The following is a 19870-nucleotide window of genomic DNA, read 5'->3' as shown; positions in this document are numbered from 1 at the left end:
TTGTTTTTTAGATAAATATGAGTGAACAGACCCCCACAGAACAGTATACTTCAAGTACCTCATTTACAGATTTGTAACAGAAGACACACCAAATACACCTGCATTGTGAGTAGGCTCAAATTAAAATCTTAAAACACAGAAAAAATTAAGTGATCCCAGCACAGGGCTTTGGAAGGGGTCTCTGTGCTGTGCTTTAAAAATAACACGAGCAAAGAGTATTGCTGGGCAAGCAAGATTACAGGCAGACTGCTAGCAATTTAACGAGTTGTATTTTTTTAAAGTCTGATAATATGACAGCTTCTTCTAAATCAAAAGTATCTTCAATGAATCACAGCAGTGCTTAACTTGCAAGAGTAATTAAGTACCAAGATCCTAGAAGAACCTGTGAAAATACCGTGTGTAGTATCGAAGTGTCAAAATCTTGAACTAATATTAAAAAAAAAAAAAAAAAAAAAAAAAAAAAAAAAAAAAAAAAAAAAAAGCCTTAACAGGGTCTTGCAAAGCGCAGGGGCAGGCAAAGGGGCAGGCAGGGGAAGGCAGGTGAAGCAGGCGCCCCACACCCACGGAAGAGAGGGCGGCCGAGCGCCGGCGACCCGCCCAAGGTCGCGCCCGGGGAAGCCAGGGCCGCCGCCTCCCCCGAAGCCGCCTCCCAAGTCCGGAGGCGCCGGGGAGGCGACCCCCGCCCGCTCGGCCGCCCCCCTCCCCCGCAAACAGGCGCTGCAGGTGAAATACCTTCACCGCCTCACGAGCCCGGCTGCTTCCCGCCGGCGGCCCCTCGGCCCGCGCCCGCCCCGCCGCCGCCCGCTCCCGGGACGGCCAGTCCGCGCCCGGGGGGAGCCACCGGCGGCAGCATGTCGGCCCGCCGAGGGGCCGGGGCCCACCGCGCGGGAGGCCTGGGGAGCCGCCGCCCGGTCATCACGAACCCGCTCCGCAGAGGGAAGGGGGGACGGGGACGCGGCCGCCGCGCCCGACCGCAACCCTCCCCTGGGACTCACCGGCCCCGCCGACGACAAGGCCTCCACCCTCTGCCCCGCCGCCGTCGCTACGTCAACCGGCGCGCTGACGTCACTTAGCAACAGCAGCCGTCCTCCTGCGTGCTGACGCAGGCAAGCGCCCGCGGGAACGGTGCAGGAGCGGGTCCCAGTGGCGTCGTGGGCTCCCCTCGGCTCCCGTAGTTCCGTCGGCGCGGCGCCTGGTTTCCTCTTCCGGCGACAGAGCGGAGGCGGCCGGTAGCAGAGCGGCACCCGCGGGGCCGGGCCGCGGGCAGAGCGCTGGGGGCTCAGGGGAGCCGCGAGGCCTGGGGGGGCCGGGCTGCCGCCCGCCCGCCCGCCGCCCCGGGCAGCGAGCAGGGACGGGGCCTGCCGGCCGCTCCCGCGCCGCTGGAGCTTCTCTAGGCAGCGTTAGAACAGCGGCGTCCCTGGTCGGGCTGCGTGGGACCTTCGCGGCCGCGTCCTGCCTGCGGGCGGCAGCCGGCCTGCCAGTAGCTGTCGGAAACTGGGCGCCTGTTCCGGCCGCAGGGACGTTTAAACGCCCAGCCGTTATAAACCAGCAACGGATGTTTCCCCTTCCCCACCGTTCTCATCTGCTGGTACTCGGCTGCCTTCAAAATACACGTTTCCCTTGTTTAAGGGTAAGGGTGCGCTGGGCAGTCTCTCGCCAATCCGTACGTACTCTGCCTTCCTGAGTAACGAGAGCCTCTTCTTGTCTGTAAGGACAACGTGGGCTTGTCTCTACGCGACCAGTAGATTAATTTCCACTGTACTGCATTAAGCTGAACTTAGGGCCTCCAAATGGCAAAGCAGTACATGGCTATTTAATTCCATGCCTTATTTAGCAGAAGTGTTACCTTGGAAGAAGTAAAAATAACTGTCTGTAATCAGTGAGAACATTACATAATTTCAAAAGTTTTTACATCTAAAATCTTTACGCAGGCTAAAAGAATCACTAAATGTTTGTCTTTAGCAGCTTATTCTTGGATTTCATAATTGAGAATACTGGTTTAAATTAGTTCAGTATGGTAAGCAGCCGTAACTTTATTTAAAAAAAAAAAAAAACACCAAACCCACACCTTGCCCACTTCATGATATTGCTGTAACTAGTTTGTAGATGCTAGTGGTTTTTTATTAGTTTCCTCTTTATTACCTCATCATCTACCATGTTGCCTACGCTTTGTCAAGCACATAAAATTAAAATAAACGAGGGTCATTCCAAGATTAGCAAACATGCTTAGAATAACTTCTATTTGAGTACTAAGCAGAGAACCTTTGACATAGCCTGCTCCTCCTCCTGTAGTTATCCACTGAACTACCTATGCACACCCTTCGACTTACTCATCTGATTTATGAACTATCCCGGTTTTAATTACTGGATTCCATACAATTGGGTCAATAGGTTTTCCAGTCACACCTGTACTTTGAAGTGTAGTGAAACAAGTCTGAATGAAACACTCTGTGTTGATAAACTCTGAACCACCAAGTTCCATGCTTGTAACATTCTGAGATTTTCCTTGGCAACACCTTGGTCATAAAGCTTTACAGGATATAACGGTATTGACTGAAATAAAACTTAGTTTAGACAATTTCACTTAGACTACTATTAGTCAACACAATGTTTCTACTCACACAATCTAATGCAAGGTTCTGAATGGTAAGGAACTGCAGTTAGCACTTGTGCTTCAGTTGAGTTTTATTTCATTTTAAGTTCATATTTCAGAACGCCAGCAGCAGAAGGGATGTCTATGAAAAACACAGTTTAGCCATCAAAACCTATGTAAGCTGCATTCAACCGAGTGCTTTGTGTCATTGCTGTAGCTCTCATCCTTCATAGCACTATTCTCATCCTACTAATGTCAGAAGATACCGTCCTAAAGTTACACTACAATAGTCTTCAAATTAGGAGTTCTCTTACTTGCTGCTGTAAGGTATTCTGCAATATTGTGTGCCTTTTTTTAAAGTAGGGTGGGGTTTCATGAGTCAGCTGAGCCTACCTAGCTTTCTGCTAAAAGGAACAGCTTTATTCACTCATTCACGAAACTAAGGAGTCTTGAACTGACTCCTCATTTCTGCTTAATAAACTCGGCATAAAACTAACCCAGCATTCAAGAAAATCTTTGCTACTTTATTAAGCTGAAATAGCGTGCTTGGGGCAGGGGGTGCAATGTCAAAAGCCCCACATTTGGGAGGAAGATGACTGAGATCATGTGGTGACAGCTATTAAGACAGCTCACTTACTCAGGACATCTCACTCCAAACAGTAGTAACTATATTGTCCCTATCAAAATGACTTAACATACAGAAGTATAATCAACCGCACAAGGAACAAGACAGGGAACAGGGTAGGTATTAGTTCTGGAAGTATAGGAGGGCAGAAATAGAGAATGCAACCATGAACCAACAGTGTTTATTGCTGCAGAAAAAAGGCAACTTGGCAAATATTCAAGAAGGGAAAGAATCTATTGTATATGAATGACATTGATAAGGCACCACCTAAAGCACAGTATCTGTAGACACTGTAGAGTCCAGCCAGAAAATATACAAATGAAAATTTAAAATATCAGGGTTGCTTCATATAACAAGTAGAAAACTGAAAAAAAGATTATTTTGAGTTACTATGTCTACCTTCCAATGAATTTATGATTGCTTGCACATCCGTAAAGGGTATTAAGCAGAGCAATAGTTTTCATATTCCTTTTTTCAACACCTAAGGCTCAGATGAAGCATATAATCTATTTTACTCATTTCCAAGGGTAAACAAAATATCTTGCATTAAGTTTTATGAATGATTTTTCATGTGGAGCTCTGTAAAGTTACTGAGTTTATATATGCTACCTTGTTAAGATGAGGCAGACAGAAATAAGGATTTTTCAGATAAGGAGATAGGACAGTAACGCTTAGCATTTAACTCATTAACATCTACATTAGCATAGTAGAAATCAAATGCAATATTTTCTACATTTCTGTTTTAACTTCTAAGTCAGGGAGTTATTGACAGTTATTATTAACTCTGCACATTATCATTAAGTTACTAAAACACCCTGCTAATCAAATCACACAGTTATCTTCTTCACTATTGTACTCCTAATTCATATTCTCTTTTATCACCAGATTTCTTCTCAATAAAGAATCCACGAACCAAAACAAATGGCCTTTCAGTTATCTAGGATTCAACAATTAGCAAAGCAACAGGTCATACTGCTTTAAAATTATTTTGTAGTTTGCACTAATGCTTTATTTGGAAGTGAAGCGCAATGCCATTACACTATTCAATAGTCATGTAACTGAAGACTTAGTAGGAGTTAAGTGCTACTTGAATTGCAGTAAGAGAGGGCAGAGGATTCTTTCCTTGTTGGAAGGAACAACAGGATTTCAAAACCTGACATATCTTACACTGTTCATAACAGGTGGAATAGCTTAAAAATCAAATAATTTGTGTAAAATACATAAATGTCACGTTTTCCTGCTATTTACAGCTATCACTTCAGTAACCATTACTGGTTTTGAGAAGGCAGATCAAAATGTCTATTAGTAGGAAACTCTTGTTTCAGATACTCTTTTTCATTAAATTCCTAATGCAGAACATACAGAGCATTTAAGTTAAATATAGGCCCAGACTTTCATTGAAACAAAAATTATGAGCAAGTTCTTTCCAGTGTTGGAAGAGACAAGAAGGATCACTGTGAGTTAGCAACTATGAGACCTCTTATCTTGGCTGTCAATCAGCAGCCACAAGCTGAAAGACTGAATTCTTTCTGCTGGACTGATTTATTGCCTCCACAAAGTTTCTTGTTCCAGGCAAGACTATTTAAGGCTGCTCCTTAAAGAGTTTTGCTTGGCATAATATAATAAGATTAGGACTTTCATAAACATGCTACTACTCAAGTCAAAGTCAGTCTGACATTTTATTTTCTAGTATACAAGAAAGGGCGTGAAGCTTTCAGGATCTTTTGACTTCATAGAAAAAAAAATATTCTGAAGGGTTTTTTTCCCTCATTGCAAATCATCAGTAGTAACACAGAATTTTTTAGTGTTGTTAGTTTAAATCTAAACAGTGTGAGATATAGTGAATTTCTGGTCACATATCTTTTGAGAGTGTTTATTGAAATATTAACATAATTGATGTTCAAGAGGAGAATCCATGTAAGTGCTCTTCCAAAAGACGGTTGAGTATTCCTAATTGGGAGCAAATTGCAGTGGCATTACAGGACAGCAAAAAGGAATTCATGTATATTGAGGTCCTAGGGGATAGTTTTAAAGGAGAGTCTGAACACAACTGATTGCTCTCCATTAAGCAAGACTTTCACAAACACTGTTACAGATTTTCTCCAGGGGACTGAAAGTGTGCATCTCCTATATAATATACTTCATTAGAACTAAGTGAGAGTCACCATGTGGTTAGGATTCAAAATTTCAATCCAGTAGCCATCAGGATCCTGAACAAATGCAAGTCCTTTCATTTTACCTGTTAGGGAGGAAAAAAAAAAAAAAACAAACAAACAAGATAAAGTTAAGACTCTATGACTAGTTCTTAACATCAAATATGACTACTGTGAAAAGTATTTTTCCTTTTTTAACTTTTGCATGAAAATTAGTTCAAATTTAGACAGCTAATTCTGAAAACATCCAGATTAGTTTTTAATCAGCATTAGATCTTTGTATGCTAAATTGTCAATATTACTCTGAACAAAGCTGTAGTTTGAAGTCACTTTGGAATTCTATCTTTTATTGATTGAGTTTTCTGCATATGTCCCTGTAAGTGTTCATCCTCTAAATCCAGAATATATTCTTGTGCTCCAGGATGTTTTGACCTATTTTGTTGAACTAGCTTTGCCAGTATAAAATCCTGCGCTCCTCTGCCCTGTTCATCTCCCATCATTCCTGCCTCCACACTGAAGTTTTATGTTACTGATTTTGTTTGTTTGTTTTTCCCCCCAGATGTGGTTTACAGTACACATTTGCATCACTTCATAAAACAGAGAAATGCAGGGCAGGAATATTTTAAATTTTACTGTTGGAAAAAATATTCCTCATTAAAACAGGGTCCCCAAAAGTTGCCTTAAACAATAGATTAGGATAGCACAGCTTAAAATGTTATCTTAAAGTGTTAACCACACACTTTTAATTATACTTGCTCTATTTATTAGGCTATTTACTGTAACAGAACCAACCTAATTCTTAATATATTATAGTTACAGAAAATTCTGAGAGAATACTAGATATTTGACTCAGTAATGTAGGGAAAAAAATAGCATTACGTCACTCAGCCTGCTCCACAAACAATGAATGTGAAGTTCAAGACTACTTCCTCCTCCTTGGCATTTGCTGCATCAATTTTATTTCTTAATGTTAAAGAACAGCCTTTGCTCTCACCCCCACCCTTGACTGCTTCAAGAGTTCTTTCCTGTGATTTATTCCATTTACAGTCTAAGCTTCCCTCCCCGCCTAAGAACTTAGAGCTGTGCAGTGATACAGAATCAAAGTCAGGAGCTCTCACTTCAACTCCAACTTCAACTTCACCTTCACCAGGTGTTGAACAAATTAAAAAGGGCTCAGAAACTCTAAAGTGCTAGAAATACTAAGTTCAATTCTTAAATCAAGACATCTGTGTTCAAGTTAAGTTTTCAGCTGCACTTCTTGTATTTGTTTCAGCTGAGAATACAGTGAACAAGGAAAAATATTGACTTGCATTTCTGATCAAGACTTACCATCATCTGGTTTCTTCACAAATTTCACTCCTAGTTCTTCAAACCTCTTACAAGCTTTATAGACATCAGGGACAGCAATTCCAATGTGTCCTGTGCAACAAGGTAAAAAGAGTGAAGTACACTGTAAGTATTGCTGGGTGCTCCAGGAAAAAGTTTCTCAGCATTTCATCTTCTGCAAAAAGTTTACATGCTGTAGTTCACATAAGGTATAACTGTGTACAAGAAAAACATTGCTTCCAGAAAGAAGAGCATTTTGGGCATTAACATTATTCTCCTTCAGAAAGTTGGCTTTTTGATAACGCCTTTTAAAATAGGAGCTTTAGAGTTAAAGTATCTTGTATTGTTTAGATGAGACTATTATCTAGAGTAGGAAAAAATAAGTTTTCAATCAAACTCTTTTATCTCTATTTCCTTTCTCGAAGCATGCCCACATGTCGTGGTTTAACCCCAGCCAGCAACTAAGCACCACACAGCCACTCGCTCACTCCCCCCCCCAGTGGGGTGGGGGAGAGAATTGGAAGGGTGAAAGTGAGAAAACTCATGGGTTGAGATAAGAACAGTTTAATAATTGAAGTAAAATGAAATAGAATGGTAGTAGTAATAATAATAATATAATACAATAATAATATACAAAGCAAGTGATACACTATACAATTGCTCACCACCCACTGACTGATGCCCAGCCCATTCCTGAGCAGTGATCGCTTCCCCCCCAGCCAGCTCGCCCCAGTTATATACTGAGCATGACGCCATACGGTATGGCATAGCCCTGTGGCCAGTCTGGGTCAGCTGTCCTGCCTGTGCCCCCTCCCAGCTTCTTGTGCGCCAGGCAGAGCATGGGAAGCTGAAAAGTCCTTGACTGGTGTAAGCATGACTTAGCAACAACTAAAACATCAGTGTGTTATCAACATTATTCTCATACTAAATCCAAAACACAGCAATATACCAGCTACTAGGAAGAAAATTAACTCTATCCCATCTGAAACCAGGACACCACATAACAGGATTTTGTTGCATTTCCTCAGTTCAACAGTACGAGGAGTTTATCATTAATGCTCTATTTGTAGAGACTAACACTAGCACTATGCACGGCCTGAGCTTACAAATCAATTCAGAAGCTTTAAATGTCAAGTGGCTAGATTGAGTATGAAACTTATTTCATGAGCCAGTGACCTTTCGAGCACTCAAAATATCAAATCGAGCCACACAAATACTATCCTCAGTGCTACAGACAAACAGAATTCTCCTTCTAGCTTAAAATGGGTAACCAGTGGATTATAAAATAGAAATGCAAATGTAAATCAGTCTAAACACCATGATAATTTGATACATGAGCAATTACTGTTCTTCATTCGGTAGTTACTATAAGCATGTGTTTGCTTGCCAAAGGATTAGATTCTTTATAAAAAGTGTAACTGTGGCTCATTACTCTGAAACACATTTGTTTACCTATTTTCACCATCTTTCACAGCATACATGCTGGAAGAAGAGAGATAAAGGTTGAGATGCAAGTTCCTTTCTTTCCTAGTGCTAGTACATTTCCTTCAAAGTAACCTACTAGAAAAGTCTTTTCAGCCATTACAAGTTTAAAATATTTTCTCTACTAGTTCTCATAAAAATAAAGCCTACAGTATATACTTACCCAATAACCTCTGCACAGAATTTATACAGATGTTTTATAAAAAACAGTTGAAACTCCATTTTTCCCCAATACACAAGAGAAAAAATGTAATTACAATAAACCAAAGCTTAAAAACTACAAACACAAAACTAAAGACCTACCAAATCCTCGGGGATCTGAATTGCCATTGTGATAAGACTGATTTTCATCATTTTCAGTGCCCCAGTTGCTGTAAGAAGTAATTGTTACATATTGAAGAAAAGCATTGAAATTAACAAATCCTAAATGTTCAGTTTCCTCAGGAGGATAAGTTGTTTATCCTAAGAAACCAGAGAATTTCAGCTGTGGGCTGCATTCGTTAAACTATCAAGATTTTCCCTAGTCACAGATCCTAGGGATAGTCTCGGGGCTAATCCACTCACGTTCGCAGCCCTTCACTAGCATTCAGGTTCTACAGCTGAATGAGTCAGAGACGCTCCTGTCTCATTCAGATGAGCGAGAAGGTTGCGCTGCATGAGTCAGTTTATCTACCCACCACTGGGGATCAAACAGTGAGGGTAGCAGGTCCTGAAGCCAAGCAAGACAGTAGGGTATTTGGGAGATTCTTTCTGCACAATTACAACGATTAGTGGCATTAACCAAATTGTCCTCTTTACGGGAAGTGTATGTTTTGACTTAATACCTCTTTTGATTAGATTCCACAAGCAATATTTATCCATTATTAGGATGCTCTGGGGATCGAAAGGAAGTTCTAACCACATTGGGTTTTCCTAAATTCTGTGGCTTCCCTACCCAGATGGCATGCATACTCAAAATACAGCAAGCATTATTTCGTGTCTGTGTCCACTGTTCACCTAGCAGTTTGAAAGAGCTCTGGAAAGAGAAATTAAGCTTGCCAAGTATCCAAGATCTCAACTGTACTTTAAAGGTATATGACAGTGAAGATGTTTCCACAGGAATGATTAGATTTTTATTCAATCCAACAGGATTTACACTCATCCACTTCTGTTTAATCACTGTTAGCTAAATGTCATCTCTCATTATATTAATACTTACTGTGTCAGTTCAAGTGTAGCTTTTCTAGAGAAGGTCCAAGCTGTTCTCTCAGTTTTGTCTTTTGGGATATCATTTTTATCTTCATACGCCAGGAAATAGAGCGAGAACTTCATAGTAGGAAAGTCAAATTTTTGAAGCAGTCTAAATGGCAACAATTATTTTGAAATAGTAACTTAAAAGGGTCATCAGGTAGCTTGCAAATAAACCAAGATGCTTCCCCCATGGAAGAATCATTGCTGTGATTTTCTGTCTTTCTAACTGTAATGCACGTCTTAAAATACGTACATTTCGGATTATCACATAGAAACATTCCAGAACAGATTACAAACCTACAAAAATGAGAAGAATCAGATGCTTAAAAGCCAAACTATCAGTAACTGAATAGCAAAGCCAGTACAAAGGCTCAAGTCTTGAGGTTGCCACTCTTGTTACTTGTCCATATTTCCTCAGGAAGATCTTTATGTTTATCCACTTTAAAACATCACCAAGGAATAAAAAGATTTACTTTGAAACTTATTCATTCTGGGGAGCTCACTGGCAGCAGACAAAGTTTAAGAACACAGCAGGATTAAAAAACAAACATACCTTTAGATTGAAATATTGTTACAATTTCCATAGCTAGGTATAATTATATAATCCATTTCAAATGTGACAATCAACTAAAAAAGACTTGAGGTGAGAAAAAGCTGCTTATAAAATTTATCCCTTTACTAGATGCAAGAAGTCACACACTTTCCTGTGAAATATTTGATACATGTCTATTTTTACCTAATTTCCAGAGATGGTGTGGCATACTTCAAACTATTTTTATGTAAGATGTTAACCAGAACAAGTAGGCATGCAAAATAAATCCGATTTCCTTTTTAGCTTACCTAGGTATTTAATTTTTATTTTCTCATACCCGCATCTTCACTAAAGTGGAAGTAGTTTATTTTACTTTATTCTGGACTCATTTCAAGATGTTTAAAAATATGCTAGAATTTTGTTTTAAAATAACTCATTTCAAATGCCAAGAACATGCACAGAGCCTTAGCATAAACACACTAGGCTACTGCAGGGCATCTGCCTCCCAACAGCCTTCTCCAAAAGACTGAGTCTGGACCTTGTCTCCAGCTTCCATTGCCTTGGTCTCTTCTGACCGGAGATGGTCATAACCCACCTCTGAGAACTAGCAGAAAACTTAATTTCAAGATTTATAGCAATGACTCCTGATTATAAGCACTGTCATAAAAGTTACCAGTTAGCTGCAGGCTCAGTGAGGAGGAAGTAAGCAAGTTGTACACTGATAATTAATGACCTATTTAAGAAAGAAAGAAATTTCTAGTCAAGGCCAGTATTAGTTCATTTGCAGCTTAGGCATTAACTGTGCTGTGGGAGTTCTCAGAGTTTGCCAGACTGTCCAACTGGGCATCAGCTGATGGGCCCGCATTGTTCATGTAGTTAGACCAATTAGTATAATTACATCAAAATAACAAAAACTTTTCAGAAAAATAGCAGGAAAAAACAAACTTATTGTGGCATATAACTTCTACTCACGTCATTCCAAGAACCCTTGTATAAAAATCCAGTGACTTCTTAGGATCCTTTACTCTTAACATTGTCTGCTGCAACAAAAAATCCTGGGGGGAAAAAAGGTTTATTATTTATACATCAACGAGAATTTAATTACAGGTATTAACAAAAATGTCAGTTAATAATGAATCGAAAACTAGCAGGTTTAGAAGTAACAAATAGAATACTACATTAAGTGTAAATAAAACCTTTTGTCCTGATCCTACACGTACAGATTTGTGTTAAATAAATATGCCTTTGTAACATAATGTTTAAAATAAATAAACAATACCACCACTGGTATCACTCAATATATATTATCAGTGGTATCAAAAAAAGAGCATCATTATCTTTATTATTCTTCTATGGAGCTGTACTGCACATGAACCACTTTGCAAGCAAGCATACTAGGCACGTGAATATTTGATACTGGGCATCACTGTAGACACCCAATTTAAATAAAGCTAGACTCCTGAAGTCATTACATTTATTATTTCATTGCACAGGTGTTGAATTTCTGTCAAGCTTGATGATATCTTGGCAGCAAAACCGGCCTGCAATTCTGTAAGGGTGTTTTCCTCAAGCCACAGGGTAACCTTATATACCAAGGGCTAATGAACAACTAAGTGGATGAAAAGTGAAAGGCAGGATAGCCTTGACAGATGTATTAAAAAAAAAGTGTAGAACAACTGAAATAAAATTATAAGGTTCTCCTAATAAAAAATAAAAGTGTTTGGGGTGTTTTGGGGGATTTGTTTTGCAACCCTGGCACGCGCTGGCCGAAGAGCCCCCGGAGCACCCGCTGGCTCCCCTCAGTTGCAGCCTGACCGACGCCCAGCGCCCCCGCACGGGCGCCGGCCCGGCCGAGCGCGGCGCGCCAGGCCCGGCCGCGGGGCGGGACGGGGACGGGGCTCACGGCGACCGGCCCAGCGGGTCCGCCCGTCGCCACGGAACGGGAAACGGAGCCGGGCTGGCCCGCGCCGGGACGCTCTCTCCACACAAGGCGGGGCGCCGCACCCCGAGCGTCCGGGCAGCTCCCCGCCGAGCCATCCCCGGCCTCCCCTCTCGCTCCCCCACGCCCGGACCCTTCCCGGCCCCATGCCGCCTCCCATCCCGGCAAAGAGCGGGGCGTGGGGGGCACCGGCTCTGCCGCGGCCCCGGGGCGCCCTCGTCATCCCCACCCACCCCACCTTGGTGCTGGCATCCGGCTCCGAGCAGGCGCCGTAGGCTGCCTCGTCGCTCAGGCCGCTGAGCTCTGCTGGGGCCGCCATCTCGGGAGAGGAGGAGAGGAGGAGGCGGCGGCCGCGGGAGGGCGGTGCCCCGCTCCGCCCCGGCGGACGCCCCTGCAGGCGGGCCGCTGCTTGCCGGGGACGCCGGAGGCGGGCTGCGAAGGTGCTGGGTCCGGTCCGGTGCTGCCCGTTCGTTCCTATAAGCATCAACGGGACTCCCCGACTGCGGAGTTCCTTAGCTGAAGCGTGGAATGACAGCATGGATCCCCCGCGCTGATATGACGACGCGTCCCTCTAGCTGCCGCTCGCAGGCACGGGGCACCATGCAAACGCCTAAAGCAGCCGTCGGTGCCCAGCTCCAACGGAGCGGTGCTTTTTCCGTAAATCCTCCCGACGGGCGGCATCTTAGGGTGGTCTGGAAACCCGGCCTTGCGCCTCCGGGCCCGCTTGCAAACGCCCCGGCGGTGCGCCCGTGTTGGTATGGAGAGGTGCTGGGTTCTGCCCTTGCCTACGGGCGCGGGGAGACTTCCAGCCTGACACCCTCGGGAGTTACGCGGTGACATTTCAGTGTAAATTACGTCAGGTCTGAAAGAGAAGAATAATCTTTCAAACACTCGGCATGAAAGACAGGATTGAATACTCCGGGAAAAAAATACACTTAATAATTGAGAGAAAAGCACTTTTGCAGTGCAGCGCTCTCGCTGCCTTTCCTAACTTCCATAGATACATTTAAAACCAACTCCTGAGAAAGGGAGTTTGCTGCACGCCGCTGCGCAGAGCTCTTCGGTGCCCAGCACGGCCTTTAGGATAGAATTACGGTTCGGCTTCTGGGGGTGAGATTTTGATGCGCCGCAGCGGCCGGTGGCGCAGGGCAAACCTATGACGACTGGCCGTCTCCCTCCGCCGCGCTATATAGCCCCAGCACCGAGGCAGAATGCCTCGCCGCGGAAGAATCCCCTCGCGGCAGGCGTTGAAGCGCTCGCTCTGGCAACCGGCGGCAACGGCCGGCGGCCGTGCGGTTGGTGGGCTGCTGCCCGCTCCCCGGCCCGTGAGGCTCAGCTCCAGCCAGGTCGGTGAGGCTCTTTGCCTGCATCTCTCTGCCAAAGCCGGAGTGCCGGTTAAGGCACCTCAGCTGTTGAGAAGAGAGCCAGAAGTCATTATCCCTCATGCTCTCTGCTTGGGAGTTCTCCACTTTTCCTTCCCTCCTTCACCTTGTCCTCCTACCTACCTTCTGAGATCTGTGCTGGAAAACAGACTCGCTTTTCTTACATGAACAGGTATTGTAGACAAGGTTTAGGGAGAAGAGGAAAGAAAGTTTTAATACAAAAGCACATCAGCTGTTACAATTAGGATAGGTGGACAGCTGGAGTTCATGCTGTTTTTTTGAAAAGCATTAAAATCTCGGCTGAGTCACCAGACATCTTGAATACAGATGTCTGGAGGGTGAGGGAGGATGCCACTGTACAATGTAGCCTTTATTTTTAAAGAAAGCCACGAGAACCCACCTCTCTCATCTTGAGCTTCAGGGAAAGGTATCAACTTTGCTGTCCAGCTTCAAGAGGACCAGTTAAAAGGCATGGAAATTAACATCCAACCTATTCCACCTGAGCGTCGAGGAGGAAAGTACCACTGCTAACCTTACAGATGACCAGCCCAGTCAGATAAACATGAAGGAAAAGAAAGGAATTAACTAATTTAGATTTTAAATTTTCTTTCTTTTTTTTTTTTTTTGGTGGCTTTCCTAAGTTGTTTTTTCTTTGTATTTTTACTTTGAGAAAGAGGCAAACATTTTCTATAGCAGGTGATTGCATGCCAAAGTCCGTAGAACAGTGGCGACTTTGTTAATTGTGGGCAAAAATAAGGAGCTAGTAATGGAGCACCAGGTGTTGCTTTTCATGTCAGCCTTGCTTCTGATTTTCTATTTCCTGAATCAGGCAATAGTGTTTAAATAAGTATGTAACACAGGTTCACTTGTGGCTGGGTGCCCTAAGGCTCTGTAAGAACTACTAGGTAATTCCCGATAGTTATTTTAATTCTTACAGTAATGGTACTCTGAGTAGAATAACACTTTCCATGCTTTTGTTTTTATGTGTTCTCCTGGGTATGACCTTAATGGTGTATCTTAACATTTGTTTTATGAAGTATTTATGCATTATAACATCACCATGAAACTGAACAAGCTATTTTTAGAGGAAAAAATTAGACACAAAGTGAGGACTTTAGGTATAGCACTACTGGTGATGACAGTACCTGAAAACTAATTGCTCAATTCATGTGTAGATTTGAGCACACTCGATAAAACATTTCATTTCCTACATATATTTATGAGTGTTAAGATCTACCAAATGGGATTGATGGTAGCCAGCACACGCAAGTGGATGAGTGTGCCCCATAACAGGAAAACATGGGGAGAGAGGATTTAGATGCTTCTTTGTAGCCCTGAATTATGGGCTTGGGATTCACAAACCAAACCTTTCCTAGGCTTATGTGTTAGTGGAGTAAAAAGGGAAAGAAAATGGAAGGAGCCACCTTTGCATAAGAGCCTACTGCTTAGAAGTCAGCCAGGAATATACTTGGTTTTGGGCCGTTTTAGAAATCTTCATCTAGGACAATTAACCTGCTAGTCCCTGGCCGCAAGGAGACGGACTGAGAAATTCCCTTCCCCTGTTGAAGAATGGTATCCATTCCCTATGAACTGCAGTGTTCCAGGGTTTAGGCACAAAATTAAGAGAAAGCCTGACTGTTTCATTATGCTGAAGATGTCTGATGCTAAATTATTTTTTTTCACTGAAAAAACACTACCCAACACCCTCCATCTTGCATTACTTCTGCAAACACACATGTTAAGAATATTATGCATGGCAGGGCATTTGTATAGAAATCATGTGTAAGTGCTTATGTGAGCAATGCTTTAAGACCTGGTATGGAAGTGTACGCAAGCCTTTTTGTAAGCTCAGTTGCTGAATATGTGTGTATATTTCGCAAGCTGAAGTTTAAACAAATCATTTATATTCTAAACCATTTTTATTTCTCAGTAATGAGATATTCAGTGAAAGTATTAATATTTAAAAAAAAATATATAGAAGGATGTCCACCAAATATAAATGTATGGTAAATTATTTTTTAAAAAATCTGTAATCACCTTCAGCTTGACATTTGTAACCTATCATAAAATGTATATAAATGTCTGTTACCTTAAGAACTTGAAGAGGACAGGAGACTATTAAATTTATATACAGAGGAAGTCAGTTTTGAGATGCTCTGGTTTTCATGTTTTTATTCCCTACCTTGCTTTTCCTTCTGGTTGTCTTGAAAAGGTAGACTTGAAAAATCTGGCTTGTTATAAACACAATTTTTTTTTTTCAGATTTCAGAATGGAAGGGGTACAAAAAAATAATAAAGAAAGTTCAAACACTGGAGAAGATGCTGGGACCAGTCCTGCTGCCACAAATAGTGATGGGCCTAATCTTACTGCAGAGACTTTTGTGCCTGCTCCCATTATACCAGAAGATGCTGTAGCCAGATCTATTCGCCTTAGTCGACAAATAGCAAGCTTTTCCTCTTCCCAAGATTCTTTTTCTGTTGCAAACCGAAGGTTATCTAGATTTTGCCGGAGCACTAGTGGAGTTCTGTCCTTGCAAGAAGTTTTAAAAGAAAAACAGGTTTAGTATTCAACCTTAGATCTCGAAATAGATTTCTGGTTCTTTTCTCAGATTATTATATTCAGTTTATAGTAATTATTTCTTTTTTCTTTTTCTTTCTTTTTTTAATTTCCTTTTTGTTTATAGTCAGTTCTTTTATTAGATTATTGCTAGTAGAAAGTGAGTGAGTCTTTGTTTTCAACGTTTGCAGTATTTTAACATTTTACTTTAAAATAATAGTGGAAGGAAGCAGGAGATATTAACTGAATAATTTACACTGAAGCAAAGCTGTACCCAGCTTAGTTCCTGCAAATATTTACCCACTCCAGATACTTTAGTTTTAAATTGATTTGTGACCTTTTTGTATTGATATAATAAATTAAAATACTGATTGTGAAAAATAAAACCAGTTACTATGGCACACAAATATCTTAAAATCTAGCTGTAGTATATTTAATGTTTGCTTTTCCTTGACGTATCCTCAGAGTTGACTTTATGTTTTATAATAATTCTCAATAATTTGTTCTTCTGTTAGCCTCTGAAAACTTAAAGATTTTTAAAGAGTAGGGCAGTTATGTAGTCTTATAATATAAGACAGTAGATTTCAGCGTTAGTTGCAAGTTAAGTATCAGGTCATTGTTGCAATCACTTTTTTAGTTTGTATTTTTAGTTTGAAAGACATGTTTAATGTTTTAGGCTCGATACAAAGAAGCAAGAGAATATCGAAGAACAAAAGTTGATGCTTCATATAAATACATATTTGAAGTTCTCAGTATCAGGCTAGGTTTAGACTTAACAACTGTGGAAGAAATGATTTTGGATGCCCCTTCGGTGAGTCTGTTCTGTATGTTTGTTGATTTCAGTTTTTAATTAAAATATGTAGCAAATTGCCCTTTTGATATGAAATGTTATCCATCATTTAGATTGTTTCTGCCAGAAAATGTGATTAATAAGGCACAGAACTCATCTAAAATGATACCTGACTAAATCATTCAGCTTAGTTTCCTGACGGATTTGCAGATATTCTCAGGGTTTTTGATTGTGGCTTTTTCATCTTTCTTACCTCAAGAAAAATATAATTACTGCTGTTATTTTGACCCAAGGGATTCTTGTCATCTCCACTAGTTCCAACAAGTTTCATCCATCTCAGGCTGACATTATTATATTCTAAAGATAGACTTTATTTGTTAAGCCAGTCCTCACTAAAATGCCAAAGATTCTGTGAAAATATGTGTAACTTCATAGAAACATTTTGAAAATTAAGTGTTCTTTAGTAATAAGAGGGAAGATTAATCCTGCACCATTTAATTAATGTAATTACATTTGGAAAGACCCATTAAATAATTTCCAGTTTTGAGTGCTTTTGTTTATTTTTGAATGTTTAAAAGATGGGATGAAGTGGGTTTGTAGAGCAAGTAGATGCCAAACCTGTGGGACTTGTGAAAGCTCAGACATTCTTTGTGTCTTTAGTGTTGTGTCTTTCATAGTGTTTCAAAGTGCTTAAACAAACAGGAGCAACCATCTAAACTGTTCTTTTAGTAGAGTATCAAAACTCAGCGTGGCTGTATGTGAAAAGATATGGCCCTTGCCTTCTCTGATTGCCTGACGTTATTTTTATCTGTTAGATATTTGACTCAGCATTCAAAACTCAGCCAGATATTGTCTCCTTTGAGCAAACAAATCAATTGTTAGAACTTCAGCTGTTGGGTTACAATCCAAATTTAGTCCCAATCCAAATTTGTTGTTTATTGCTCATGTACTGATATTTATATATCATAAAATGTACTTAAACAGTCCTGTTTTTCCTTATGCTTACACAACATAGAGGTGCTTTAAGTGTTGTCAATCAACATTTCCTTTTTTTACAGTTGCTAAATGGTATATAGGTTTAGATCATCCAAACTTCATGTAAAACTACTGTTCTACACTGAATTTGATTAATTCAGACACTTGAGAACCTCTGGGTTCTTAAGGCTTTTTTTTTTTTTTTTTCTCTTCTTTTAAAGTTTGGTGGCAGGGGGTTGCTGTCATCAGGACCATCTGAAAACTTTATGGTTGGAAATTTTCCAGTTTTAGTTTATTCATAAACAGCTTAGGCTGCTGGGGCTGCGTCAACATTGTCCTTTAACAAATTGTCAGTTAGTAAATTCCCATGTACGTATCACCTCTTTGACATCCGTGAGTTAAGTTTTAGCTTTTAAAGCGCTAGCCTGTATGTGTATTCATGCAGTGGGCGTTTGTACCACATGGAGTTGAACCAGACGCTATTTGCAGAAGCAGTAGCCACAGGGACAGCTCATGTCTTACCTCTTGTGTAAAATCATACAAGCCCAAAAGTTATTGTTCACCTTTCTCTTCCTCTCAAGTTGGAGTGCTTTTTGCGTAGTAGCGAAAGTAGAAAAGTAGTGAATCTTTCTCTGATTTTTGTCATTGCCCTTTCAGCACCTTACCAATTTTTCTTTTCTTTCACTATTTTTGGGGGGAATTTTTTTGTATTTTTCTCAGTTTTAACCCTGTTATTCACTAGCGCCTATTAACCAAAGTGAAAGTACAACATGCATTTCTAGAGCTGGCTTGCTTTTACTTCTTTTATTCTTGCACAATGTTGTCTTCTCAAAAGAGTGGGTTTAAATTCTGACCACCTGGGTGTCACTCATTTTCCTATCACTGTTCTGATTCAGATTTTATATTTGTTTATTTTGGGGAAAAGTCATGCTTATAAGAAATATACCACATCTAGAGGTGTATGCTTTGTACTTGAACAGGTGACGCATCTCCAGACATACTTGCTAGCTAAATTTCTGAATTTTTTTGATGGGGAGGAAACAGGTCTCACTACCAAGGTTGAGCCCTTCAGTTAGACAGCTTGAATGCCCAGTCACATCCTGTTGAGTTAGTCGTCCTTGCAGATAACTACAGAGACTGTGCAAGAAGCTGGATTTTGACCAGATCAATACCTTCTGATGTCCTCCAAACCTTCTTTCAGTGCTTTTCAGAGGGTTGTTCACTTCCTGCTAAATCATAGAATCATAGAATAACAGGTTGGAAGGGACCTCAAGGATCATCTGGTCCAACCTTTCTAGCACAATCTAGACGAGATGGCCCAGCACCATGTCCAGCTGAGTCTTAAACATGTTCAGCGTAGCAGAGTCAACCACTTCCCTGGGGAGATTATTCCAATGATTGACTATTCGCATTGTGAAATATTTACCTCCCCTGTCCAATCAGAATGTCCCTGGGAGTAACTTGTACCCGTTACCCCTTGTCCTCACCACGTGAATAACATACCCTGGTTTTACCAGGACACACAAATTGCCTAGGGCAGTTTGAAAATTCAGATTTTGGAAACCATAGCTATAATTTCAGGCAAGTTCTTGGGAATGATAATCCATACACCGACAGAGTTTGTTAGAAAGCTTTGCATCCTTATTACCCAAAGCACCTTGTATAACATGACAAAATCAAAATGGTCATCTAGAGACCTGTAGTGTTTTAGGGTGGCCAGCTTATGGACAGGTACAGCAAGCTAATTATGGGGCAAGATGGGCTCCCTCAGATGTGATCTCATTGTCCTTCCAGAGGTCAACAAAATGTTTGTCGTCATGAAAAGGTTTTGGAGCTAATGTGGCCAATTCATGTCTCCAGAATAAAATCCTCACGTGTCATGCTACTCCTGTTTTACAAATGAATCTTTTACATTTAGGGGTAGAGTAGCAATAGCAGGGTATGTCAAGTCATGCAAATCTGCTGTGTCTGTTTCTAAGTCTTTTATGACCAGTTACTTCCAGTTGATACTTTAGACTTACAGATCTCTGTGAGCAACAGAATATCCTCCAGTGTCTCTGCATGACTGGACAAGACCATAAACATTTGATATATAGTTATCAGGAGCTAGGCCACCTGTGTGTGCAGGTTCAGTACTTGAAGGCAGTATTTGAAATATCTACTGTGTTGTTTTGTAACTCCTCACAATATTTGACGATAAACATTACATGCCACCAAAACTTTAAACAGTGGCATGGTCAAATTATTTTTGCATGTCCTAAAGGCACATAAAAATTTAATATTTTGA

The 19870-nt window shown here is 41.2% G+C and overlaps 3 protein-coding genes across 5 annotated transcripts in view; 1 reads left to right on the top strand and 2 right to left on the bottom strand.

The window, feature by feature from the left end:
• BTBD9 (BTB domain containing 9) overlaps nucleotides 1-1133 on the bottom strand; it is a 133907-nt gene extending 132774 nt beyond the window's left edge. For all 3 annotated transcript variants that reach the window (XM_082306121.1, XM_082306122.1, XM_082306123.1), the window contains exon 1: nucleotides 996-1133. The gene's annotated coding sequence lies outside the window, so the exon portion shown is untranslated. The remainder of the gene's footprint in view (nucleotides 1-995) is intronic.
• A 2237-nt stretch (nucleotides 1134-3370) lies between these two features.
• Nucleotides 3371-12204, bottom strand: GLO1 (glyoxalase I). Its single transcript, XM_082307839.1, has 6 exons — nucleotides 12119-12204; nucleotides 10914-10996; nucleotides 9378-9518; nucleotides 8483-8550; nucleotides 6701-6790; nucleotides 3371-5457 (listed from the first exon to the last, which is right to left on the bottom strand). Exons 1-6 carry the CDS (start codon nucleotides 12197-12199, stop codon nucleotides 5369-5371), a joined length of 552 nt encoding a protein of 183 aa, XP_082163965.1. The 5' UTR covers nucleotides 12200-12204; the 3' UTR covers nucleotides 3371-5368.
• A 3549-nt stretch (nucleotides 12205-15753) lies between these two features.
• The window catches only part of DNAH8 (dynein axonemal heavy chain 8), a gene marked incomplete at its 3' end in the record, with an annotated part of 145633 nt that continues 141516 nt past the window's right edge, over nucleotides 15754-19870 (top strand). The window contains exons 1-2 of the mRNA XM_082307343.1: nucleotides 15754-15819; nucleotides 16495-16629. Of these exons, the coding sequence (XP_082163469.1) occupies nucleotides 16609-16629 (21 nt within the window). The 5' untranslated portion in view covers nucleotides 15754-15819; nucleotides 16495-16608. The remainder of the gene's footprint in view (nucleotides 15820-16494; nucleotides 16630-19870) is intronic.

This window comes from Platalea leucorodia (assembly GCF_965183815.1).
Source record: "Platalea leucorodia genome assembly, chromosome: 3".
In the NCBI taxonomy this organism is placed as follows: Eukaryota; Metazoa; Chordata; class Aves; order Pelecaniformes; family Threskiornithidae; genus Platalea; species Platalea leucorodia.
The sequence above is the reverse complement of the archived record's forward strand: the minus strand, read 5'-3'. Positions and strand labels throughout refer to the sequence as shown.

What these genes read in the sequence shown, in the direction of transcription:
- GLO1 (XM_082307839.1), bottom strand. Translation starts at nt 12,199, where the DNA reads ATGGCGGCCCCAGCAGAGCTCAGCGGCCTGAGCGACGAGGCAGCCTAC. An exon ending in ACAAGGGTTCTTGGAATGAC is followed by an intron (nt 9,519 to 10,913) that starts GTGAGTAGAAGT and finishes GTTGCCATTTAG; the next exon opens with ACTGCTTCAAAAATTTGACT. An exon ending in TGTGAAGAAACCAGATGATG is followed by an intron (nt 5,458 to 6,700) that starts GTAAGTCTTGAT and finishes CCTCCCTAACAG; the next exon opens with GTAAAATGAAAGGACTTGCA.